Source organism: Scyliorhinus torazame, chromosome 5 (assembly GCF_047496885.1).
Source record: "Scyliorhinus torazame isolate Kashiwa2021f chromosome 5, sScyTor2.1, whole genome shotgun sequence".
In the NCBI taxonomy this organism is placed as follows: domain Eukaryota; kingdom Metazoa; phylum Chordata; class Chondrichthyes; order Carcharhiniformes; family Scyliorhinidae; genus Scyliorhinus; species Scyliorhinus torazame.
Genome location: NC_092711.1, coordinates 114,393,923 through 114,421,117, shown reverse-complemented (window position 1 = coordinate 114,421,117; position 27,195 = coordinate 114,393,923). Strand labels below are relative to the sequence as shown.

The 27,195-nt window shown below is 46.3% G+C and overlaps 1 protein-coding gene and 1 long non-coding RNA gene across 2 annotated transcripts; one reads left to right on the top strand and one right to left on the bottom strand.

Moving 5' to 3' along the window:
- Nucleotides 1-648: 648 nt before the first annotated feature.
- On the bottom strand, nt 649-4,350 carry LOC140419522 (uncharacterized). The gene is made up of 2 exons (XM_072503426.1): nt 4,281-4,350; nt 649-1,812 (listed from the first exon to the last, which is right to left on the bottom strand). Exon 2 carries the CDS (start codon nt 1,370-1,372, stop codon nt 758-760), a length of 615 nt encoding a protein of 204 aa, XP_072359527.1. The 5' UTR covers nt 1,373-1,812; nt 4,281-4,350; the 3' UTR covers nt 649-757.
- Nucleotides 4,351-14,570: 10,220 nt separating this feature from the next.
- On the top strand, nt 14,571-26,974 carry LOC140419528 (uncharacterized). Its single transcript, XR_011945839.1, has 2 exons — nt 14,571-14,906; nt 25,847-26,974. It is a non-coding gene; the product is annotated as an uncharacterized lncRNA (long non-coding RNA).
- Nucleotides 26,975-27,195: the final 221 nt, after the last annotated feature.

The window sequence follows — 27,195 nt, the reverse complement described above, 5'->3', positions numbered from 1 at the left end:
AGAGGATGTCACTTGTAACTTTGATAAGAGTTGTTTCAGCACGGTGACAGAGCAGAAACCTGATTGGAGGGATTCAAACATGGCATTCTGGGAAAAATAGACAGGGATTTGGGAGAGGTCAGGGGTGCTGGCGATGGGGCTGTAATTTGTAAGGATGGTGGAGTCAAGGGCTTGCTTTTTAACAAGGGTAGAATGATGGCAGAAGGAGAGAGACAGTACCTGATAGAGAAAAGATTCAACAAAGTCAGTGAACATGGGGAAGTTGGGTGATCAGTTTTGTGGGAATATGGTCGATGGAGCAGGAGCTCAATCTCATGGACAAGATGAGCTCTGACAGGGCATGAGGGGATGGGAGAGAAACTAGAGAAAGATGTGGGTTCAGGGCTCGGGAAAGGATGAAATTTAGAGACAGTTTGGTCCGGTGGGCTCGTGGAAGGGAGGGAAGCAGCAGAGGCAGCTGATCGGATTTACTCAATCTCAGTCACAAAGAAGCTCCACAAGCTCCTCACACTTCTTGTTGGAGGTGAGGATGGAAGAGACAGGGGAGAGCGAGAGGACTTCAAAAGGAACTAACTTGTGTCAGAGATATTAAAAATTCCACAACACTGCATATTTAACACAAATCTAATTATTTGACTTTTAGCGTGAATATGAGTCCCTGTAACTGGGCTGCAGTTCATTACCATCAGCAGAACCAGACCCCAATGAACATGGTTCAGTCCTGGGTGTGATTAACGGAAAATTCCAATCACTGTAGTTATTTATGAACTCGCTGATGTCTCAGCAGGCTGGATGAGGTTGTGAAAGCGTTCCCACACTGGGAGCAGGTGAACGGCCTCTCCCCAGTGTGAACTCGCTGGTGGGTCAGCAGGTTGGATGACTGAGTGAATCCCTTCCCACACTCGGAGCAGGTGAAAGGTCTTGTGCCAGTGTGAATTCGGCGGTGGTCAGTGAGTTGTGATGATCGTCTGAAGCCAGTCCCACAGCGAGAGCATCTGAATGGCTTCTCGTCAGTGTGAACACGTTGATGGTACATCAGTTCCCAGGAACTTTTAAAGCCCTTCCCACAGTCTGAACATTTAAAAGGTCTCTTGTCTGTGTGAACTCGGTGGTGTCTCAGCAGGGTGAATGAAGTAGTGAATCCCTTCCCACACTCGGAGCAGGTGAAGGGTTTCTCCCCAGTGTGAATTCTCTTGTGTGTCAGCAGGTCAGATAACTGAGTGAATCTCCTTCCACACTTGGAGCAGATAAATGGCCTCTCCCCGCTGTGAATCCTCTGGTGTACAGTGAGTTGGGATGATCGTCTGAACCCAGTCCCACACTGAGAGCACCTGAACGGTCTCTCGTCAGTGTGAACACGTTGATGCAGCATCAGTTCCTGGGAACTTTTATAGCATTTCCCACAGTCTGAGCATTGAAACGGTCTCTCATCAGTGTGAACCCGCTGGTGTCTCAGCAGGTTGGCTGAAATAGTAAAACTCTTCCCACACTTGGAGCAGGAGAACGGTTTTTCTCCAGTGTGACTGCGTCAATGTGTTTCCAGGTCTGATGGGGAAATTAATCCCCTCCCACAGTCCCCACATTTCCACGGTTTCTCCCCAGTGTGACTCCGCTTGTGTCTCGACAGGCCTGATGTTTGGCTGAAGCCTCGTCCACACACAGAACACGTGTACAGTTTCTCCCCACTGTGAATGGTGCTGTTTCCTTCCATGTTCAAAGTATGATGATATTCACGTTCCGGTAAATGGAGCAACTGGTGCTGATCCTGATGTGATGAAGTTTCCCGACTGCAAATCCTCCTCTTCCAATGACCTGTGAACCGGATTTAAAATGGAAAATAGGGAGTGAGACAGAACCCACAAAAACAGGTTGTGAAATTGAGTTGAATGAATTGGGTCATTTGTGGGGCTGGCACCAGGAAAATGTGACCATGAAAACTGCTGGATTGTTGTGAATACACAACTGGATCATTAATGTCCTTCAGGGAAGGGAACCTGCCAATTGGTCTGGATTTACACTAGACTCTGACACTCTGCGAGGAGAGAGAAAGGGAGTAGTAGAGGCTGAATGATTGAAACAAGTATTTAATATATCTTCAACATGAGCAGAACTTTGACAATTCCAATTAACAGCCTGAAAATTTTGATCAATTCCTTTTTAATCTTCTAAATTCCAAGGATTACAACCCTCATAATCAGGTGGCAAAGGGGTTAGGGAGGGGAAAGATATAATTAATGGCATAGTGCTAAAGATTGTGCAGGGACACAGGGGACTAGGGTTTCTAAGTGCTTTTATCTCTGAAGTGACAGGATATATTCAGAGAGTAGTTAGCAAAGCAGTTCTGTGGAAAGATCATTGAGATCCGAAAATTAACTCTGATTCTCTCTCCTCCACATTACTGGAGGAAGTGCTGATGAAAGGGGGACTGGAGAAGGGGGTAGTGTCAGCGGTCTACGGAGCTCTTTTGGAAGAGGAGAAGGCACCACTAGAAGGGATCAAAGGAAAGTGAGAGGAAGAGTTGGGAGAGGATATGGAGGAGGGGTTCTGGTGTGAGGTGCTCCGGAGAGTGAATACCTCCACCTTGTGCACGATGTTGCAGCTGATACGGCTGAAATGAAAATGAAATTAAAATCCCTTATTGTCACAAGTAGGCTTCAAATGAAGTTACTGTGAATAGCCCCTAGTCTCCACATTCCGGCGCCTCTCCACCCTGCCGTGGCGGGGGGATCTGTTGGAATTTTTGACTCTTGAGAAGGTTAAGTTTGAACTGAGGGGAAGGACAGAGAGGTTCGACAATTTATGGACATTATTCATTATGCACTTCCAAGAACTGGATAACATTGAACATTAGTTGGGGGGGTGGGAGGGCTGGTGGGGAGGGGGCGATGGGTGTTAATGGGGGATTCCTGATTCCTTTTTGTCAGTTGTTTATGTGAACATGTGGGCGAATGTTTTGGGTTTGGTGGGAGGATGGGATTGTTGTTATTGATATGGGGATTGACATATTTGTTACTGATTATTGTTTATTTTTGATGGGTGTAAATTTGGGAGAAAATGCGAAAAAGGAGAATAAAGAAATATGTTTAAAAAACTCTGATTCTCTCTTCACAGATGCTGCCAGATCTGCTGAGTTTATCCAGAATTTTCTGTTTTATCTCAGATTTCAAGAACCTGCAGTATTTTGCTTTTATTAAATTAACTCTTGAGCTGATTAATGGTGTTAATGAGCACAAAATAGAAGTTTTACTGCTTTATAAAGCTCTGATAAGGCCACAATTTGAGTATTGCGTCCATTTTTGGTAACCACTCTTCAGGAAGAATCTGAAGGTCCTTGAGAAGGTGCAGAAGAGATTTTGCAGAATGGTTCCGGCAGAGAGGGTTGAGGGGCGATTTAATTCAGATGTAGAAGATTCTGATCGGTTTAGGTAAAATAGACAAAGAAAATCCGTTCCCATTCACTGGTTGCACAAGACCTCGGGGACATATTCAGGCTTTGTAAAAGATATGGGAGATGTGAAGGGGACCGATTTTGCAGTCAATGGTAATGACCCTTAAGTTGGGCTGAGGGGAGGGCAGAAATGGACACGATGAATATTTTCAAAAGGCAATTGGATAAATATTTAATGGAAATAGACCTGCGAAGATTGAGGGATGGAACAGGGGAATGGGACTGACTGGACTGCTCTTGCGAACTAGCATCGACTCAATGTGCCGAATAGCCTCAGGTGTGCCACAATGACTGTTTTCTGTAATCTCATTGTATAATTTAACTTTGGGATTCAGCAGCGGCACAGTGGTTAGCACTGCTGCCTCAAAACGTCAGGGACCCGGGTTCAATTCCAGCCTTTGTTGGAGTTTGTACATTCTCCCCTTGTCTGCATAGTGCTCCGGTTTCCTCACCGTCCAAAGATGTGCAGGTTACTGGATTGGCTGTGCTAAATTGTCTCTTTATGTCCAAGGATGTGCAGTTGAAGGTCTGGGTTATGCGTATAGGGTGGGGTGGATGGAGGAAGCATAAATGGGTAGAGTGCTTATTTTGAAAGGTTGGTGCTAGATGCCCCCCCCCCCCCCGCCCCCCTGCACTGTAGGGATTCTATGATCCTACGATCACTCAAGGAAATCTGTACTCTGCACTCCCTCTGAGGCCAGACTATTCTCCCAAGGTTTGTTGCCCAGAGTTGAGTTTTCAAGGGTTTCCAGGGTTTCTGAATCTCGGGGTTTTTCCAGTCACACTGGGACCTGAAATCTTCCCTCACAGACAGAACAGACAAACATTTTACCTTGCACACTCAGATGCTGCTAATATTCAGGTTCTGATGTATCGCTGACTCTGTCAGATCACAATGTGCTGCTGCTTGGTTTGAGTTTTCCATCGATCAATGCTCCACTTTTAACTTCCTGAAAAAGAAAGTTACAAAAGCCTTCAACTGTTAGTCGAAGATATAAATTGAGGAGACATAAAAATTGTCTTGGTTTCAGTTTGCTGTGTGTAAATCCTCCCCCTCTCACCCCCTGTAAAAGGAGTTTCCAGAATCCATCACTGTCAGTCACAACATTCTCTCCTCCTGCTGACAGGCCAGGGAGCACTGCGCATGCGCCCTGCTGCAATATGGCTGCGGTTGTTCTGGGCCTGTGGCGCAGAGCAGCCCAACAACGTCCTTTGCAAGCACAGGATCAGGAGCTTCTTATTCGGGGTCTGAGGCATTCATGCTGTGTTTATGAAGCCCCCCCCCGGCACTCCGCTGTCTCTTCCCCCACACCTCGCGGCCCCGTTACTCAATTCACCTGATCATTTTTCCCCTCGCTGCCCAAGGCCAGGCACGTACCGCACTGCGCATGCTCTAGTCAGAGACCGCACTGCGCATGCTCTAGTCAGAGACCGCACTGCGCATGCACCAATCAGAGACCGCACTGCGCATGCACCAATCAGAGACCGCACTGCGCATGCTCTAGTCAGAGACCGCACTGCACATTATCCACTTACAGCTTGGTGGTGCGCCTGCGCAAGAAGCTCCTGCAGGTTGAATAGGACACAGTCTTCCACGCGGAGAATGCTGGGTCTTTATCCAACCATTGAAACGCAATATTGATCAATCGAATTTGTTGCTTTGTGATCCGATTTCGATTGGAGCCACATGCCAAGATGTCACATTATTAAATTAATTGATACAGCAACCAAAGTGCATGTGAAGTATCTGAATGATACTAAATGGGCGGCACGGTGGCATAGTGGCTAGCACTGCTGCTTCTGAGACCCGGGTTCAATTCCGGCCTCGGATAACTGTGGGAAGATTGCAGTTTCTCCCTGTGTCTGTTTCCTCCGGGTGCTCCGATTTCCTCCTACAGTCCAAAGATGTGCAGCTTAGGTGGATTGGCCGTGATAAATTGGTGTACAAAAGATTAGGTGGGTCACCGGGATAGGGTGAAGGCATGGGATTAACTGGGGTGCTCTTTCCAAGGGCTGGTGCAGGCTCGAATAGCCTCCTGCTGCACTGTAGATTCTATGATTCTTCCTTCAGTGTGACTGAGCTGTTATGTCAGCAAATAGGATGACCGAGTTAATTCATTTCCACATTCGCCTGGAGGCACATTCACCTTGGACCCAAGATGGCGCCGGAGCGTGGCGACTCTCTGTGAGCTCTACCAAACAGATCCCCTTTTTACATCTCTTATAATCGTACTAATCTTTTAAAACTAATTGAACACGAACATTATCACTAACCTTTACTCCTGTATGCTTCACCCGATGCCGGTGTCTATGTATTTACATTGTGGACCTTGTGTTGCCCTTTTATGTATTTTCTTTCTATTTTCTTTTCTTTAATGTACTAAATGATCTGTTTGAGCTGCTCTTAGAAAAATACTTTTCACTGTACCTCAGTACACGTGACGATAAACAAATCCAAATCCAAAGAATTTTGTGGTGGGATTTTACACCTGTGATTGAAGCTCAGTCAGTGAATTTAAACCCTTCTACTAATGAGTTCCACATTCTTAGCACTGTTCAGTCTAAGAAAAGCCAAAAACTACTACAGATGATGGAAATCTGAATTAACAACAAAAATAATAATCTAATAATAATCTTTATTAGAGTCACAAGTAGGCTTACATTAACACTGCAATGAAGTTACTGTGAAAAGCCCCGAGTCGCCACATTCCGGCGCCTGTTTGGAAACACTGGGGGAGAATTTAGAATGTCCAATTCACCTAACAAGCATGTCCTTCAGGGCTTGTGGGAGGAAACTGGAGCACTCGGAGGAAACCCACGCAGATACGGGGAAAACGAGCAGACTCCGCACAGACAGTGACCCAAGCCAGAATCGAAATACTCACAGATCTGGTAGTGTCTGTGGAGAGAGTGACATGGTTTACATTTCATGTCTAAGATCGTTCATCAGAACTACACTGCATCAGCACAGATCTAAAAGGTCAACTGTTTCTCAATCCCCAGATGTTGCCAGATATGCTGCGTATTTCTAGTATTTTCTATTTTAATGTCTAGTGGGCTAAACAGCTGGCTTGTGATGCAGAACGAGGCCAGCAGCGCATGTTCAATTCCCGTACCTGCCTCCCCGAACAGGCGCCGGAATGTGGCGACTAGGGGCTTTTCACAGTAACTTCATTGAAGCCTACTTGTGACAATAAGCAATTATTATTATTATTATTAGTTAAAGAGAATTGCTCCTTAGATGCATTACTAAGTTATATTTATTTTTATCCTTATACAAGTGACAACATCTTCCAGTTGTCTACCCTGTAAAACACTTCTATTCGGTTATATTGCTCAATCATTCACTTTTCCAAAGGAAACATCCCTAGCCTGCTCAATCTATCATGATGGGTATAACCTGTCAGTATAGAATTGCTCCAGTAAAACTTTCTTGCATCCTTTCCAGTGCTTCTAAATACATTTTATAATAAGGAGATCTGAGCTAATTAGAGCAGCAATCGCGCCATTGTCCCCAAACGCCTGCAAGTTGTAGTGCTTAAGTTTTTCCCCCCATTAGCTGAATATAAGATGGAATGAGCAGGTTCAACAAGCCGATCTCTAACATTATGGGGCATCTACAATGGTGTGTCCTTTCCCTACAGTGAAACAGTGGGATGTTTTACTCATAATCTGTCAATTATGACATGAAAAATAGCGTTTCTGAGAACAACAGGTTTTCAATGAAGTGGCTCGAGGTCAGATTATGTTTTAAACATATTTTCTGAGCAGTGATAGGCTGTACTTGTAATTTATGTGTACTTTTACTTACAGTTCAGTCCAGCTTGCTCAGATTTCATGCTCTCATAATTGTCCTTCACGTTCATAAATTCCCAAATTCAAAATACGAACCTTGGACGCACTCTTCTCTCCCTCAAACTGAATGTAAAATTCGAACATGTATGATCGTGGCCACCTAGGGCTGCCTTCACCATGAAGTTACTAATTAATCCCATCTCATTGCACAATACCAAGTCTAGTACCTCCCTTTGGGTGGTTCCAGAAATCAGAACACACAGAGCAGCAAAAGATGTTTGTAGTTGGACTCGGCACACAAAGTAAGTTTGTTCAGTCAACAACTTAATATAATGGGTTTACAGATGACAATTAACATAGTAACTCTGTCAAAAATGTCGAATACTAATAGAGCAAAATACTGCGGCTGCTGAAATCTGAAATAAACACACATGTCCATCCGAGGCCAGCTGCAATGCTCCAGTGATGCCCAATGTAAACTGGAAGAACAGCAACTCTTCTTCCTGTTAGACACTTTACAGCCTCCCCCATCTGCCCTTCGCTGTTCAGTTGCTTCCATTTCATATTCGGCTGTCTCACCATTTTTCCACCGTTAATGCTCTTCATTCCTTAATGACCCCTTTGTCTTATGTCCATGACAAATTTGTCCATGCGGCACGGTGACACAGAGGTTAGCACTGTTGCCTCACAGCACCTGGGACCCAGGTTCAATTTGGCCTTGGGAGTTTGCACATTCTCCCTGTGTCTGCATGGTTTTTCTCCGGGTGCTCCGGTTTCTTCTCACAGTCTAAAGATGTACAGGTTTGGTGGATTGGCTGTGCTAAATTGCCTCTTAGTGTCCAAAGGTGTGCAGGTTAGGTGGCGTTACGGGGATTGGGTGTGATAGTGGGCCTAGGTAGGGAGTGGGAGCTCTTTCAGAGGATCGGTGCAGCCTTGATGAGCTGAATGGCCTCCATCTGCACTGAAGGGATTCCATATCTGTTGGTGGATTGGCCATGCTAAATTGCCCCAGGGTGTCCAAAGATGTGCAGGTTAGGTTTAGTTACGGAGTTTCAGGGATAGGGCGGGAGCCTGGTTAGGGTGCTCTTTCAAAGGATCAGTGCAGACTCAATGGGCTGAATGGCCTCATTATGCATTGTAGGTATTCTATTCTATTCTTGTCTATTCTACCTGGTCTTCTATTCTGCCCACCTCCTGTGCCACTTTCCAACTATATAATCCATCTATCTGTCCATTCCTACCCTACCCTCCTATACTGCTGTGAATGATCATTTAAATGAGTGTACTGGTAAACTTTGTTTCTCTCCACAGATGTTGGCAGACCAGCTAAATCTATCCAGCAATATCTGATTTCATGCTAACAGTAATGTTGCTCATAAAGACAGACGCCAGCAATATGGTAATTGAAGCAGAGGAAATGGCAGAGATGGTTACAAATCACTTGTTCTCGGTCTTCCTGTGGAGGCAAAGCAGAAAGAGAGATGAGGAAAGGAGGTTCTGTGCGGATCTGCTGACAACCGCCTTTCTTTTTCACTGACGGGATTTGACCAACGGAATTGTTCACATCTTGTTCAAGGAAGGATCAAATAAAATTGGCACCTCCATTTCAAATCTGTTGTGAAGTAACATTCTCTCATTTGATTTGAAAGCTGACTGTTGTGAAGCTGCAACCGAGCACACTGGGCTTTGTGCCGCACTTGTGGTGTCCTGGTCCTCACATTCGCCGATTGAAAACCGGACAGAAACATTATCAAATCTTTCACCTTAACCGTGAGACAAGTTAGAATGATTTAAGTTTGTTGCAGGATGTTATCGGGATCTCGGGTGCTGCAGCCAATTCTATTTACTTTTACCCCGGCCTCAAAATGCATTCAGTAAAATCAGAAATGCTGAATTGTCCTGAAGCAATGAGATGGCAAATATGTCCGCATTTTGACAAAGTTCACATATTAGCGGTTCGTCAGTCCACAACAGAATTGAATTGGTTTACAGCTTTAATTATCATATGAAACATGCGCATAAAGACAGTTGCAAGCGATTCTGTGACTGAATTAGAGGAAATGGCAGAGATTTAATAGAGCCATCTTTTAAAAAATCTGTCTTCATGATAACGAAATAGGAAAAAACACTCGGGGACTTGAGAAAAACGAGGCTCGGTACAGATCCTGTGGCGTCCCTCTTTCTTCAACACGAACGGGATGAAGGCGCCAGAATGTTTCACACACAGAACAAAAAGGAATCAAATATAATGAAAATATCATTCTCAAATCTCTACCTGTAAACCTATCCCATTTCATTTCAATGCTGACTGTGCTCAATCCCAAATGAGCACAATGAAGAAGATTGCTTATTGTCACAAGTAGGCTTCAATGAAGTTACTGTGAAAAGTCCCTAGTCACCACATTTCAGCGCCTGTTCGGGGAGGCTGATATGGGAATCGAACCATGCTGCTGGCCTGCCTTGGTCTGCTTTAAAAGCCAGCGATTTAGCCCAGTGTGCTAACCAGCCCCAATAGGGTTTGCATTTCCCAGTGACTCGAAACTTTGTCACAATGAAGCTCAGAGAATTGTGCTGGGTCTCAGGATTACTCACAGAAACAATACCACTACACCATCACCTCCCCAGTCAAGCGCTTTGCAGAGCTCGTCCGGGATATGAACACGGGACCTCTTGCATTTTGGAAACCCCTAAGCGAAAATCATACCCCACGGTTTCCATGGTATCTTCATGGAGTCAGTGTCTTTGTGAGTTTCCTCTTTAGACAATCAGGTGAAGCTTCGTCCTCACACAGAACACGTGTATGGTTTCTCCCCTTAGTGAATAGTGTGTTTTTCACACTGTAACTGGTTAAAGCTCTTTCCACAGTCAGTTCGCTGGAACACTCTCACTCGGGTGTGTGTGTGTCTCGGTGCTTTTCCAGTCACACTGATGTTTGAAATATTTTCCCACAAACATTTTGATTCCACATTCATAGTCTGAGGATATTCTGGTCTTGATCAATTGAGTGACACTGTCAGATCTTAATGTGATATTTGGTTTCTGTTTCATGTCTGAAAACGCTTTCCTAATGCCATGTAAATGGAGTTGACAAAGGTCACATTATCAGCACAGGATAGAAATTCAGAACAGTTATTTCCAGTTTTGGGGGAACATATTTTTCTCTCTTCTGTCCCCAAAGCTGTAAATCCCCGTCCCACACACTCTTCCTCCTCCCTGGGACTGAAATCCAAATAAAGTATGAGATCATTATTTCTGTATCCTGTTACCAAATTTATATAATTAGAGATAAGAATATGCTTTATAAGTCACTTCATCCATGACTTGTGACAGACATTAATCTGAATCACCCTGACTGAGCAGACAGAATAACGTATGTTAACTTTGAGTCCAGAACTGACTTGTGTGGAGATTTGATGAGCAATCGCAAAGGTTGTTTCTCCAAATCTTCCAGGGTTTCCTTTGTTCTTCCTCTCCCTCTCGAACTAAGTTATACCGGATATCAGACTCAGGGTCCATTCTGGTTCTCTTCCTGCTGACTAAATAACTTCAATCAAATATGGAGAAGACTCAATCCACTGTTCAGTCCCTGTTCCAATCTCCATTCCTTTTTTAAAAAATATATTTTATTCAAAATTTTGTGGCCAAACATAACAGTACATAGTTTTTCTTTTGAACAACAACAAAGCAATATAAATAACCGTGGCCAATTTTAAACAAATAAATAAATAATATATAAACAAAAACAAAACTGAGTGGCAACTGCCTTGTCAAAAATAGTTACTCTCCAAAGGTACCATCCAACAATCCAATATACATTACCTATAACAAGTGTCTATACATATACAATGACATCCCGGAGAGTCCGTCCGGTTCCCCCCCCCCCCTCCCCCCTGGGTTCCTGCCGTTGTCTTCTTCTTTTCCATTCCCTCTATCTTTCTGTGAGATAGTCGACAAACAGTTGCCACCGCCTGGTGAACCCTTGAGCCGAACCCCTTAATACGAACTTGATCCGTTCTAACTTTATAAACCCTGCCATGTCGTTTATCCAGGTCTCCACACCCGGGGGTTTGGCTTCCTTCCACATTAACACTATCCTGCGCCGGGCTACTAGGGACGCAAAGGCCAAAACATCAGCCTCTCTCGCCTCCTGCACTCCCGGCTCTTCTGCAACCCCAAATATAGCCAACCCCCAGCTTGGTTCGACCCGGACCCCCACCACCTTCAAAAGCACCTTTGCCACCCCCACCCAGAACCCTATCCGCCACTATGGTCTTTGCCTCAAACATTACCCGCTTCCCCACTAATATAGCCACCCCCCTGTTTTTTGCGTCTAGCCCCGAATGAAACACCTGCCCCACCCATCCTTTGCGAAGTCTGACCTGGTCTATCAGTTTCAGATGCGTCTCCTGCAGCATAACCACATCTGCCTTAAGTTTTTTTAGGTGTGCGAGTACCTGTGCCCTCTTAATCGGCCCGTTCAGCCCTCTCACATCTATACCACCCCCTCCCCCCCCCCTTGTCGACTAGCCATCTCCTTTTTCCATCCAGCTCCTCTCCCGGTTCCCACGTAGCCGTATCTCCCCCCCAACGGCGCCCTCCCGCCCCGACCACCCCACCCCATACCAGCTCCCCCTTCTCCCCAGCAGCAGCAACCCAGTTACCCCCCCCCCCCGCTAGATCCCTTTCTAGCGTAATTGCACCCCCCATGTTGCTCCCAGAATTCAGCAAACTCTGGCCGACCTCGGCTTCCCCCCGTGACCTCGGCCCCCACTGTGCGAGGCCCCCTCCTTCCTGCTTCCCTGTTCCCGCCATGATTACCATAGCGCGGGAACAAAGCCCGCGCTTCCCATTTGGCCCCGCCCCCAATGCCCGGCGCCCCCAGCTCCCCATCCTCCCTCCCCCCCTCCCTCATGACATGGGGAAGAGAGAAAACTTACAGGGAAATCATCTCTTCCCCCATTTCCCCCCCCTTCACCCCACGTAATCACCCCACCACTTTGTCCCAAACGTTCTTTTTCTAGCCCGCTTATTCCAGTTTCTCCTCGACAATAAATGTCCACGCCTCTTCTGCCGTTTCAAAGTAGTGGTGTTTCCCTTGATGTGTGACCCACAGTCTTGCCGGCTGCAGCATTCCAAATTTAACCTTCCTTTTGTGCAGCACCGCCTTGGCCCGATTAAAGCTTGCCCTCCTTCTCGCCACCTCCGCACTCCAATCTTGATATACGCGGATCACCGCGTTCTCCCACCTACTGCTCCGGGTTTTCTTTGCCCATCTGAGGACCATCTCTCTGTCCTTATATCGGAGAATTCTCACCACTATGGCTCGAGGAATTTCTCCAGCCATCGGTCTTCGCGCCATAACTCGATAAGCTCCCTCCACCTCCAATGGGCCCGTCGGGGCCTCCGATCCCATTAACGAGTGAAGCATCGTGCTCACATATGCCCCGACGTCCGCCCCTTCTGCACCTTCGGGAAGACCAAGAATCCTTAAATTCTTCCTCCTCGCATTATTCTCCAGCACCTCCAGCCTTTCCACACACCTTTTGTGTTGTGCCTCGTGCATCTCTGTCTTCACCACCAGGCCCTGTATTTCGTCCTCATTCTCAGCAGCCTTTGCCTTCACGACCCAAAGCTCCTGCTCCTGGGTCTTTTGCTCCTCCTTTAGCCCTTCAATCGCCTGTAATATCGGGGCCAACAGCTCCTTCTTCATCTCCTTTTTAAGTTCTTCCACGCAGCGCCGCAGGAACTCTTGTTGGTCAGGGCCCCATATTAAACTGCCACCTTCCGACGCCATCTTGCTTTGTGCTTGCCTTCCTGGCCGCTGCTCTAGAGGATCCACCGCAATCCGGCCACTTTCCTCTCCTTTTTCCATCCGTGTCCAGGGGGGATTCCCTTCTGGTTTACCGCACAGTGTTTTTAGCCGTTAAAATTGCAGTTGGGGCTCCTATTAAGAGCCCAAAAGTCCGTTCCACCGGGAGCTGCCGAAACGTGCGACTTAGCTGGTCATCGCCGCACCCGGAAGTCCAATCTCCATTCCTGACATACCGACTCTATCCCTCTCCCTGGCAACAGTCTGAGACTTTGCCAGTCTCTTTGTAAACTTGGTTTCATACTTGATCCAATATGAGCTTCTGACCTCATAGAATTTACAGTGCAGAAGGAAACCATTCCGCCCATCGAGTCTGCACTGGCCCTTGGAAAGAGCTCCCTAGCTAAGCCCACACCTCCACCTTCACCCGTAACCACCCCCCCCCCCCAACCTTTTTAGATACTAAGGCAATTTACCATCGTTACCCCCCGATTCGACAATTCCATCACACACCTGGCTGCTCTCCCACATTCTACCTCTGTAAACTTAAAGCCATCCAAAAGTCTGCTACCCATGTCTTAATTCACAGCAAGTTCCTTTCCCCTATGATCCCTGTGCTCCGAACTTGCATTCGCTCCCAGTCAATTCTCACCCTTGTTTTCAAATCCCTCCATGGCCTCGTCTCTCCCTGTGTCTGTCATCTCCTCCAGCTCCACAATCCCCTGAGATATCTGCACAGCTCTGATCCTGGACTCTTGTACACCCCCGATTCTAATTACTTCGCCATGGTTTTAAGTTCCTTCTGCCCCAAGCACTGAATTCCCTCCCTAAACCTCCCCGTCTCCACCTCACTCACCTCCTTGAAGACTCTCTTTAAAACTGATCTCTTTGTCCACGTTTTTGGTCAATTGTCCTAATATCTCCTTTTGTGTCTGGGTGTCTCACTTTGTTTTATAATGTTCCTGTGAAGTTGACTGGGATGATTTATGATGTTAAAGGTGTTATATAAATAGAAGTTGTTGTTGTTGACTGTAACCCTGACCTCCTGTTTTACAATATCCCATTGGTTTCACAACAAACTCTATCTCTGATGTTTTGCCCCCTGCGGGTTTGCAGCCTCTGTAAAGACGGCAGCCGTTAACTCAGGCCTGTCACCGGGAGCAGGCCGCAGCTGTCCCCCCGCTCGATGCAAACCCGGGCCCGGAAACTTCTTATTGGGGTTTGGAGCCTCCACCGGGTTTCAGTGAAACCACCCGGCCGAGTCCAGCATCGGCACTGCGCATGCGCCAGCTCACCAGGCCCTGGGAATGATTGACGGCAGCTCTGGTCCAATAGGAAGAGAGAGGCGTAACTGGGAAACCGAGCGGAGCGGTGGTCCTTCAACCAATCGGAGTGAATGAGGGGCGGGGCTGAGCCCCGGCCGCCCACGTGAATTGGAGCATGCGCAGTGCCGATGATAGCTCAGGATTCAGGCGGTCGGGTCGAAATTGTTCCCTGGTCAGATCCCGCTCGGTGAGTTATGTGGGATGGATAGAGCCGGTTGAGGGGTCGGGAGGCTTCATAAACACTCCGTGTAGGCCCTCAGCCCCGAATACGAAGCTCGAATACGGCAGTTGAACCGGCGAACGCTGCTCGGGCTTTTCCCCGAGACAGGCCCAAGTGGACGAAGTACGCGGCGGAGCGCATGCGTAGTGAGCGAGAGCGACGGCTTTGTTCCGCCTCCCATTCACCCTGATTGGTTGGAGGACCAGCCGCTCTCGGTCAGTCCTCCGGACCCGTCCTCTGAACTGGAGCAAACCCTTCAGAATCATCCTGCAGATAGAAGTCTTGCAACACCAGGTTAAAGTGCAACAGGTTTGTTTCAAATCACTAGCTTTCGGAGCACTGCTCCTTCCTCAGGTGAATGAAGATGTAGGTTCTAGAAATATATATATGGACAAAGATCCAAGACCAGGCTTTGAATGCGAGCATTTGCAACTAATTCAGTCTTTCCAGAGACAGGGGTGCAAGCATTTGCAGGTAATTTAGAGATCCAGAGACAGGGGCATATCCTAGTTTGCGGACTATTAGAACAAATGTACATTTCTATAAAACCTTGTACTGCCACTGGACCTTCTGAAGTCTTTGAAAGCCAGTGGAGTACTTTTGAAACATATTCACTGTTGTGATGTAAGAAGCTGTAAGTACGCATGTGTAATCGCATTTAGTTTTAAAACTGTTATTTTCAAAGTGTATTCACTGTCATTAGTAACAAGGACAAGGAAGCCCTTTTATACCTCGAACATGTGCCTCCTGTAGCCATTTCACCTTCTGTACCTTTTCTATATTAACTATGTATTGATTTCAGAGCAAAAAACAATAATTACATTAATGATTATTCTGTAGTGAACATTGATTATCATTAGTGAATTGGTGTATTAGGTAATTATGTTGTAAAAACTAGATCTTTATTTTAAAAAATAACACTTTCAATCAAAATGTTTCCAGAAACTGCAGAGCTTTCAGAATTTGTTTGAAAAAATAAATTACTTTGTAATTTTGAGAAGTTATTAGACATTGTGGGCTGGGCAGTGGTGTAATGGTATTATTTATTGGGCTAGTAATCCAGAGACCCAGATTAATGCTCTGGGGATCTGGGATCGAATCTGGCCATGACAGATATTCACATTGAATAAAAGTCTCAAATTAAAAGTCTAATGATGAGATTGTGGATTGTTGTAAAAACCCGTCTGGTTCACTCATGTATTTTGGGAATGTGCTCTCCTTATGTGGCCTGGCCTACATGTGACTCCAGATCCACAGCAATGTTGTGATTGATTTGTAAGTGCCCTCTGGAATAGCCTCACAAGACACACAGTTCAAGGGCAATTGGAATGAGAAGTAAATGCTGGCCCAGCCAGTGACCCCCACCTCCCGTGAATGAATAATTTTTAAGAAGGCTCAGTGAGGTACAGTGAAAAGTATTGTTTTTTTTAATATAAATTTCGAGTACCCGATTATGATGGGGCAATTTAACATGGCCAATCCGCTAAACCTGCACAACTTTGGGTTGTGGGGGTGAAACTCACGCAGACACGGGGAGAATGTGCAAACTCCACATGGAGTTTGGAGACAGTGACCCAGGGACGGGATTCCAACCCGGGTCCTCAGCGCCGTCGTCTCAGTGCTAACCACTGCGCCACATGCCGTTCTGAAAAGTATTGTTCTGCGAGCAGTCCAGACAGATTGTTCCATACATGAAAAAATCTAGGACATACGATAAATAAACAATGTAAATACATAGACACAGACACTGGGTGAAGCATACCGAGTGTAGTACTACTCAGTGTTACCAGTGTATCTGGTATTAACCAAATGTATTCATTAAAATTTACTGTATTAATTAGCTATAAGTCTGTCCAGATGATTAAATAAGTAGTGATCATTAATTGAGTTATAATTAATGAAACAATTTTTTAAAAAATTCAATGGACGTGGGCGTCGCAGGCTGTGCCAGCATTTATTACCCATCCCCCATTGCCCTTGAGGGCTGGTTAGAGTCAACCACATTGCTATGGGTCTGGAGTCACATGTCGGCCAGACTGGGTAAGGACGGCAGATTTCCCTCCCTAAAGGACATCAGTGAACCAGCTGGTTTCATAGACTTTTAATTCCAGATATTATATTGAGTTTAAATTCCATCACCTGCGGTAGTAGGATTCGAACCCACTTTACACAGTCAGTTCACTGGAACTCGCTCACTCGGCTGGGTGTTGTGTGGGTCTTGGTGCTTTTCCAGTCACACTGATGTTTGAAATCTTTTCTCACTCAGAACAGAGAAACATTTCTCCTTCCACATTCAAAGGATGATATTCAGATCCTGGTGAATCAACTGATTTCTGTCTGATCTTGATGCAATATTTAGTCTGAATTTCCCGAATACAAATCTTCTATTGTCCCGGAAAAAGAGTTTACAAAACTACGTCACTGAGGACCCGGATTCGAATACCAGCCCTGGGTCACTGTCTGTGTGGAGTTTGCACATTAGATCATAGATCATAGAATTTACAGTGCAGAAGTAGGCCATTCATGCCCATCGAGTCTGCACCGGCTCTTGGAAAGAGCACCCTACCTAAGGTCAACATCTCCACCCTATCCCCATAACCCAGTAACCCCACCCAACACTACGGGCAATTTTGGACACTAAGGGCAACTTATCATGGCCAATCCACCTAACCTGCACATCTTTGGACTGTGGGAGGAAACTGGAGCACCCGGAGGAAACCCATGCACACACGGGGAGGATGTGCAGACTCCGCACAGACAGTGACCCAAGCCGGAATCGAACCTGGGACCCTGGAGCTGTGAAGCAATTGTGCTATCCACAATGCTACCGTGCTGCCCGTGTTTGCGTGGGTTTCGCCCCCACAACAAAAGATGTGAGGGGTAGGTGGATTGGCCACGCTAAATTGCCCCTTATTTGGAAAAAATGAATTGGGTACTCTAAATTTATTTTTAAAAAAGAAATGTGATTATGATGCCCCCAGAAGTTGGGATGTGGAGGTAGTGGTCGCAATGGACGCAGAGAAGGCTGTTGATCGGGTGGAATGGGAATATCTGTGGGAGGTACTGGGGCGGTTTGGATTTGGGCGGGACTTTATTGACTGGGTCAGGCTGTTGTATCAGGCTCCTGTTGCGAGCGTACGGATGAATAGATCAACATCGAACTATTTCCGGCTGCATCGGGGACGAGACAGGGATGCCCCCTCTCCCCGCTGCTGTTCGGATTAGCCATAGATCCGCTGGCAATTGGGCTGAGAGCCTCCAGAGGCTGGCCGGGTTGGAGTGGAACACAGAATCTCGCTTTACGCAGACAATCTGCTCCTGTATGTTTCGGACCCACTAGAAGGAATGGAAGAAATTATGAGGATTCTGGGGGAATTTGTCCGGTTTTCGGCATATAAACTAAATATGGGGAAAAGTGAGATGTTTGCAGTCCAGGCAAGGGGAAGGAGAGGCGATTGGGGGGAGCTGTCGTTCAGGATGGTAAGGGGATGCTTTCAATATTAATTTAAAAGAGCAACTTGTAAACTCACTGCCAGTGAGTTCTCCCAGTGAGCCATAGAAGACACAGCCAGAGTGAGACAGAACCAAGAGTGAGTGTGGGAATTTGAATCTCGGTGGGAATTCGAAGCTGGGTGGGGAGGAGGTGCTTTTCATCCCTGGTAAGTGGCTGGTAAGTAGTGTTTCTGTTTTCTTTTTCTTTTCATTGGTATATATATATATATTTTTTTTTTTTTCTTTGTTGTTTAATTATTTATTTATTTTTTGGGAAATTGTAATTGTTGAAGTTAACAGAAGGTTGAAGACATGGCAGGAGATCTCAGACCCGTGTCATGCTCCTGGTGTGCTATGTGGGAGCTCAGGGACACGTCCACTGTCCCAGGCTCCTTCATGTGCAAGAAGTGTGTCCAGTTGCAGCTCCTGTTAGACCGCTTGACGGCTCTGGAGCTGCGGATGGACTCACTTTGGAGCATCCGCGATGCTGAGGACGTCGTGGATAGCACGTTTAGCGAGTTGGTCACACCGCAGGTGAAAGGTACTGAGGGAGATAGAAAATGGGTGACCAAAAGACAGAGCAAGAGTAGGAAGGCAGTGCAGGTGTCCTCTGCGGTCATCTCCCTGCAAAACAGAAAAACAGATATACCGCTTTGGATACTGTTGAGGGAGATGGCTCACCAGGGGAAGACAGCAGCAGCCAGGTTCATGGCACCGTGGCTGGCTCTGCTGCGCAGCTGGGCAGGAAGAAGAATGGCAGGGCTATAGTGATACGGGACTCAATTGTAAGGGGAATAGACAGGCGGTTCTGCGGACACAATCGAGACTCCAGGATGGTGTGTTGCCTCCCTGGTGCAAGGGTCAAGGATGTCTCAGAGCGGCTGCGGGACATTCTTGGGGGGGGGGGGCGGAGGGGTGAACAGCCAGCTGTCGTGGTGCACATAGGCTCCAACAATATAGGTAAAACAACGGGACGAGGTCCTACAAGCTGAATTCAGGGAGTTCGGAGTTAAACTAAAAAGTAGGACCTCAAAGGTAGTAATCTTAGGATTGCTACCAGTGCCACGAGCTAGTCGGAGTAGGAATGTCAGGATAGATGGGATGAATGCGTGGCTCGAGAGATGGTGCAGGAGGGAGGGATTCAAATTCCTGGGGCATTGGAACCGGTTCGGGGGGAGGTGGGACCAGTACAAACCGGATGGTCTGCACCTGGGCAGGACTGGAACCGATATCCTGGGGGGGGGGGGGGTGTTTGCCAGAGCTGTTGGGGAGAGATTAAACTAATGTGGCAGGGGAATGGGAACCGATGCAGGAAGTTGGAAGGTAGTAAAGGCAGGGGCTGTTTAGCTCAGGGCTAAATTGCTGGCTTTAAAAGAAGACCAAGGCAGGCCAGCAGCACGGTTCAATTCCCGTAACAGCCTCCCCGAACAGGAGCCGGAATGTGGCGACTAGGGGCTTTTCACAGTAACTTCATTGAAGCCTACTTGTGACAATAAGCGATTTTCATTTCATTCATTTCATTTTCAAACAGGGACAGAAACAAACAGTAAGGGGGAAAGTGTAAGGCAGAGAAGCCACAGTCAAAAATCAAAAAGTGCGACAGTACAAGGTACAGTGACTGAGGGGAACTCAGTGAGTAGGACCAGGAATACTAAAAGGAATAAAACGGGAAGTGAAAACATTAATGGTAAGCGACGCGGCAATTTGTTACATGAAGATATGGGTTCAACGACAAGGAAAATTAGGAGAAAGGTTAAGAGGAAATATAACTTAGGAGAGGTCACTGATCGAGGTGTTAAGATTCAGAACAGAGGTAAAAAAGCCAACACAAGTGTACTTTACCTGAATGCTCGTAGTTTTTGGAATAAGGTAAATGAGTTGATGGCACAAATCATCGTGAATGACTATGATTTAGTGACCATTAATGAAACATGGTTAAAGGATGGTCACGACTGGGAGTTAAATATCCAAGGATATCAAACTATTTGGAAAGACAGAGTGGATGGTAAGGGAGGTGGTGTAGCTCTGTTATTTAAGGATGACATCCGGGCAACAGTAAGGGATGACATAGGTGCTATGGAGGATAAGGTTGAATCCATTTGGGTGGAAATCAGGAATAGTAAGGCGAAAAAGTAACTGATAGGAGTAGTCCATAGGCCACCAAATAGTAACATTATGGTGGGGCAGACACTAAACAAAGAAATAACCGATGCATGTAGAAATGGTATAGCAGTTATCATGGGGGATTTTAATCTACATGTCGATTGGTTTAACCAGGTCAGTCAAGGCAGCCTTGAGGGAGAGTTTATAGAATGTATCCGCGATAGTTTCCCAGAACAGTATGTAATGGAACCTACGAGGGAACAAGCGGTCCTAGATCTGGTCCTGTGTAATGAGACAGGATTGATTAATGATCTCATAGTTAGGGATCCTCTCGGAAGGAGCAATCACAATATGGTGGAATTTAAAATACAGATGGAGGGTGAGAAGGTAAAATCAATCACTAGTGTTTTGTGCTTAAACAAAGGAGATTACAATGGGATGACAGAAGAACTAGCTAAGGTTGACTGGGAGCAAAGACTTTATGGTGAAACAGTTGAGGAACAATGGAGAACCTTCCAAGCTATTTTTCACAGTGCTCAGCAAAGGTTTATACCAACAAAAAGGAAGGACGGTAGAAAGAGGGAAAATCGACCGTGGATATCTAAGGAAATAAGGGAGAGTATCAAATTGAAGGAAAAAGCATACAAAGTAGCAAAGACCAGTGGGAGACTAGAGGACTGGGAAATCTTTAGGGGGCAACAGAAAGCTACTAAAAAAAGCTATAAAGAAGAGTAAGATAGATTATGAGAGTAAACTTGCTCAATATAAAAACAGATAGTAAAGGTTTCTACAAATATATAAAACAAAAAAAGAGTGGCAAAGGTAAATATTGGTCCTTTAGAGGATGAGAAGGGAGATTTAATAATGGGAGATGAGGAAATGGCTGAGGAACTGAACAGGTTTTTTGGGTTGGTCTTCACAGTGGAAGACACAAATAACATGCCAGTGACTGATGGAAATGAGGCTATGACAGGTGAGGACCTTGAGAGGATTGTTATCACCAAGGAGGTAGTGATGGGCAAGCTAATGGGGCTAAAGGTAGACAAGTCTCCTGGCCCTGATGGAATGCACCCCAGAGTGCTAAAATAGATGGCTTGGGAAATTGCAAATGCACTAGTGATAATTTACCAAAATTCACTAGACTCTGGGGTGGTCCCGGCGGATGGAAGTTAGCAAACGTGACACCACTGTTTAAAAAAAGAGGTAAGCAGAAAGTGGGTAATTATAGGCCAGTGAGCTTAACTTCGGTAGTAGGGAAGATGCTGGAATCTATCATCAAGGAAGAAATAGCGAGGCATCTCGTTGGAAATTGTCCCATTGGGCAGATGCAGCATGGGTTCATAAAGGGCAGGTCGTGTCTAACTAATTTAGTGGAATTTTTTGATGACATTAACAGTGCGGTAGATAACGGGGAGCCAATGGATGTGGTATATCTGGATTTCCAGAAAGCCTTTGACAAGGTGCCACACAAAAGGTTGCTGCATAAGATAAAGATGCATGGCATTAAGGGGAAAATAGTAGCATGGATAGAGGATTGGTTAATTAATAGAAATAAAGAGTGGGGATTAATGGGTGTTTCTCTGGTTGGCAATCAGTAGCTAGTGGTGTCCCTCAGGGATCAGTGTTGGGCCCACAACTGTTCACAATTTACATAGATGATTTGGAGTTGGGGACCAAGGGCAATGTGTCCACGTTTGCAGACGACACATAAGATAAGTGGTGAAGCAAAAAGTGCAGAGGATACTGGAAGTCTGCAGAGGGATTTGGATAGGCTAAGTGAATGGGCTAGGGTCTGGCAGATGGAATACAATGTTGACAAATGTGAGGTTATCCATTTTGGTAGGAATAACAGCAAAAGGGATTATTATTTAAATGATAAAATATTAAATCATGCTGCTGTGCAGAGAGACCTGGGTGTGCTAGTGCATGAGTCGCAACAAGTTGGTTTACAGGTGCAACAGGTGATTAAGAAGTCAAATGGAATTTTGTCCTTCATTGCTAGAGGGTTGGAGTTTAAGACTAGGGAGGTTTTGCTGCAATTGTATAAGGTGTTAGTGAGGCCACACCTGGAGTATTGTGTTCAGTTTTGGTCTCCTTACTTGAGAAAGGATGTACTGGCACTGGAGGGTGTGCAGAGGAGATTAACTTGGTTAATCCCAGAGCTGAAGGGGTTGGATTACGAGGAGAGGTTGAGTAGACTGGGACTGTACTCGTTGGAATTTAGAAGGATGAGGGGGGATCTTATAGAAACATATAAAATTATGAAAGGAATAGATAGGATAGATGCGGGCAGGTTGTTTCCACTGGCGGGTGAAAGCAGAACCAGGGGGCATAGCCTCAAAATAAGTGGAAGTAGATTTAGGACTGAGTTTAGGAGGAACTTCTTCACCCAAAGGGTTGTGAATCTATGGGATTCCTTGCCCAGTGAAGCAGTAGAGGCTCCTTCATTAAATGTTTTTAAGATAAAGATAGATAGTTTTTTGAAGAATAAAGGGATTAAGGGTTGTGGTGTTCGGGCCGGAAAGTGGAGCTGAGTCCACAAAAGATCAGCCATGATCTCATTGAATGTTGGAGCAGGCTCGAGGGGCCAGATGGCCTACTCCTGCTTCTAGTTCTTGTGTTCTTATTAATATCTAGGCATCCAGGTGGCACGGGAATGGATTGGATTTGTTTATTGTCACGTGTACCGAGGTACGGTGAAAAGCATTTTTCTGCGAGCAGCTCAACAGATCATTAAGTTAATGAGAAGAAAAGGGAATAAAAGAAAATACGTAATAGCGCAACACAACATATACAATGTAACTACATAAGCACTGGCATCGGATGAAGCATACAGGGTGTAGTGTTAATGAAGTCAGTCCATAAGGGGGTCATTTAGGAGTCTGGTGACAGTGGAGAAGAAGCTGTTTTTGAGTCTGTTCGTGCGTGTTCTCAGACTTCTGTATCTCCTGCCCGATGGAAGAAGTTGGAAGAGTGAGTAAGCCGGGTGGGAGGGATCTTTGATTATACTGCCTGCTTTCCCCAGGCAGCGGGAGGTGTAGATGGCGTCAATGGATGGGAGGCAGGTTTGTGTGATGGACTGGGCGGTGTTCACGACTCTCTGAAGTTTTTTGCGGTCCTGGGCCGAGCAGTTGCCATACCAGGCTGTGATGCAGCCCGATAGGATGCTTTCTATGGTGCATCTGTAAAAGTTGGTAAGAGTCAATGTGGACATGCCGAATTTCCTTAGTTTCCTGAGGAAGTATAGGCGCTGTTGTGCTTTCTTGGTGGTAGCGTCGACGTGGGTGGACCAGGACAGATTTTTGGAGATGTGCACCCCTAGGAATTTGAAACTGCTAACCATCTCCACCTCAGCCCCGTTGATGCTGACAGGAGTGTGTACAGTACTTTGCTTCCTGAAGTCAATGACCAGCTCTTTAGTTTTGCTGGCATTGAGAGAGAGATTGTTGTCGCTACACCATTCCACTAGGTTCTCTATCTCCCTCCTGTATTCGGACTCATCGTTATTCGAGATCCGGCCCACTATGGTCGTATTGTCAGCAAACGTGTAGATGGAGTTGGAACCAAGTTTTGCCACGCAGTCGTGTGTGTACAGGGAGTAGAGTAGGGGGCTAAGTACACACCCTTGCAGGGCGCCGGTGTTGAGGACTAATGTGGAGGAGAGTGAAAAAGTCAACTGTTTAGCAGTACGGGGAAGAGGCAAGTTTGTAGATGTTCTACAGTATTACAGACTGGCTCGTTGGATCTTATTCTGTCCCATCTTGCGTTCAGCTAACAGTAAAATGACTAAAACACTGCAACATACAGGCATTTGGGGACAACGGTGAGTTTGCGGCTCAGATTAGTTAAAGTCTCTGTATTGTAAAATGGATCTCGAAGGACTGGAGAAGATGCAGGAAAAGATATTTGAATTATGCCTGAACTGGCAGGTTATACCCAGCAAGAAAGATTGGACAGGGTGTAAACCTTTTCTCTGGAAAAGTGAATGAAGGATGACCTGATCCTGTAAGATTATGAACAGGTTTGATATGATAGACAAGTGGAAAATGTTTCCACTGGATGAGAATAAATATGAGTTAATCATTAATTAATCTAATGAGCAATTCAGATGGAGATCACTCACACACTTCACATGTGCAAAGGGATTTCCTCCGTTTTCCCACTTGTTAACACTCCAACTTTAAAAGCCCCAAACCATTTGATCCAATGTCAGCACATTGTTAATGGCGAGGGGCAGTTTAACTATTCGGTCCAGGGGGACACAAATCACTGTTCACCTGAACCTGCTCAGACCCCAACACGTTAACATCTCACTGTCCGTGTTTGGTCTGTTGTGAATCACACCCAGGACAGACCTGTGGTGGAGGGCCTGTTTATGTAGGTGCCCTATTAATTTATTTAATACATTTGATGCCTTGGCACAATGGTACCAATCAGAATCGGTTCGCAAAGCATAATTTCTATCAGCAATGTCGATTTCAATGGCGGAGTTATTACCCATCATGCATTGCAGCTGGGAATGTGTTCAATCCACATTACAGAAGCTCCTCGCACATGCGCAGAGTCCAGCTATGACTGGAGCATGCGCCAATCGGGCTGTGACTCGTGCATGCGCAGTTCAGGTTGTTGCTGACGGTGCGAGGAGCGGGGAAGAAACAATCGAGCGACTTTCAGGATTGGAGCCGGTGGGTGGCCAGGGAGCAATAGAAGCTGCGGAGTGAGCCGGGAGGCTTCATAAATACCCCGTGGAGGCTTCAACTCCCGAGGAAAATGTTAATGGTCCCGTCTTAAACAGCACCAGAGTGAGAGCTGAGCGGTGACAGGCCCGGGTTACTGGCCGCCATCTTTACAGAGGACAAGGTGCCGCAGCGCGCATGCACTGCCAGCCTGGACCGGATGCCAACTCTCCCGGATTGACTGACTGGAGTCTCCAGGATTTTATTTTAATCATTTGTGGGAGTCACTGGCTGGGCCAACATTTATTGCCCATCCCTAATTTCCCTGGAACCTAGTGGCTTGCTCGGCCATCTCGGAGGGCATTTAAAGAGTCAACCACATAGCTGTGGTTTGGAATCGTGTCGGCCAGACCAGGTAAGGATGGCAGATTTTCTTTTCTATTCATTCACGGGATGTGGGTGCCGCTGGCTGGGCCAGCATTCACTGCCCAGCACTAATTGCCCTTGAACTGAGTGCATCTCAGAGAGCATTTTAAGATGGATTGACCATGATAAATTGCCCTTAGTGACCAAATAAGGTTAGGAGGGGTTATTGAGTTACGGGGAGAGGGTGGAGGTGAGGGCTTAAGTGGGTCAGTGCAGACTCGATGGGCCGAATGGCCTCCTTCTGCACTTATGTTCTATGTGCCACCAGAAGCATTGTTTCATTATCAATATTACTATTTATGAAGCTCAAGATCGAATTTGCTTCACCAACTACTCTCTAAATATGTCTTGGAGATATACAAAACCCTCTTCACCGCTTCCTCTTTCCTCCCAAAGAGGTCAGTTGGATTTTTATGACAATCCAGCAGTTTTCATGGTCACATTATCCTAGTGCCGGCCCCACAAATTACCAGATTCATTCAGCTCAATTTCACAACCTGCCTTTGTGTTTTTGGTGTTTTCTCTCACTCTCTATTTTCTGTTTTAAATCAGTTTCACAGGGTGTTCGAAGAGGAGGCTTCAAAGTCCGGATACTCAAACCAAGCATCACATCAGGATCTGACAGAGTCCTCAATTTATCATATCCTGAATATCATTGTACTTTGAACATGGAAGGAAAAAGCATCGTTCACAGTGGGGAGAAACCGTACACGTGTTGTGTGTGTGGACGAGGATTCAGTCAATCATCAGGCCTCACAAGCCACAAATGCAGTCACTCTGTGGAGAAACCGTGGAAATGTGGGGACTGTGGGAAAGGATTCACTTCCCCATCCAATCTGGAAACTCATCGACGCAGTCACACTGGGGAGAGACCATTCACCTGCTCCAAGTGTGGGAAGGGATTCACTGAGTCATCTGCTCTGTCCACACACCAGCGAGTTCACACTGGGGAGAGACCATTCACCTGCTCAGAATGTGGGGTGGCATTTACTATTTCAGCCAACCTGCTGAGACACCAGCGAGTTCACACTGGGGTGAGGCCATTCACCTGCTCAGAATGTGGGAAGGGATTCAGTGATTCATCCACTCTGCAGAAGCACCAGCGAATTCACACTGGGGAGAGGCCATTCACCTGCTCAGAATGTGGGAAGGGATTTACTATTTCAGCCCACCTCTTGAGTCACCAGCGAGTTCATACTGGGGAGAGGCCGTTTCAATGTCCAGACTGCGGGAAAGGCTATAAAAGCTCTGGGGAACTGATGAGCCATCAACGTGTTCACACTGACGAGAGACCCTTCAGGTGCTCTCGCTGCGGGACTGGGTTCAGTCGATCATCTAACCTCACTGTACATCAGCGAATTCACACTGGGGAGAGGCCATTCGCCTGCTCCTGGTGTGGGAAGGGATTCACTCAGCTATCCGCCCTGCAGAAGCACCAGCGAGTTCACACTGGGGAGAGACCGTTCACCTGCTCCGAGTGTGGGAAGAGATTCACCTCTTCATCCCACCTGCTGAGACACCAACGAGGCCACAAGTAACCATAGTGATTGGATTTTGCTGTTCCTTAAATCAGGACTGAACCGTGTTCATTTGGGTCTCTTTCTGCTGATAACAAACTCCAGCCCATTTACAGGGGCTAATATTCTGTGTAACAGTCAAATAAATTAAACTTGTGTTAAATACGCAGTGTGCTGAAACTTTTTAATATCTCTGACACAAGTACTTTTGAAGTACTCTCGCTCTCCCCTGTCTCTTCCATACTCACCTCCAACAAGAAGGCAGCACGGTAGCATTGTGGATAGCACAATTGCTTCACAGCTCCAGGGTCCCAGGTTCGATTCCGGCTTGGGTCACTGTCTGTGCGGAGTCTGCACATCCTCCCCATGTGTGCGTGGGTTTCC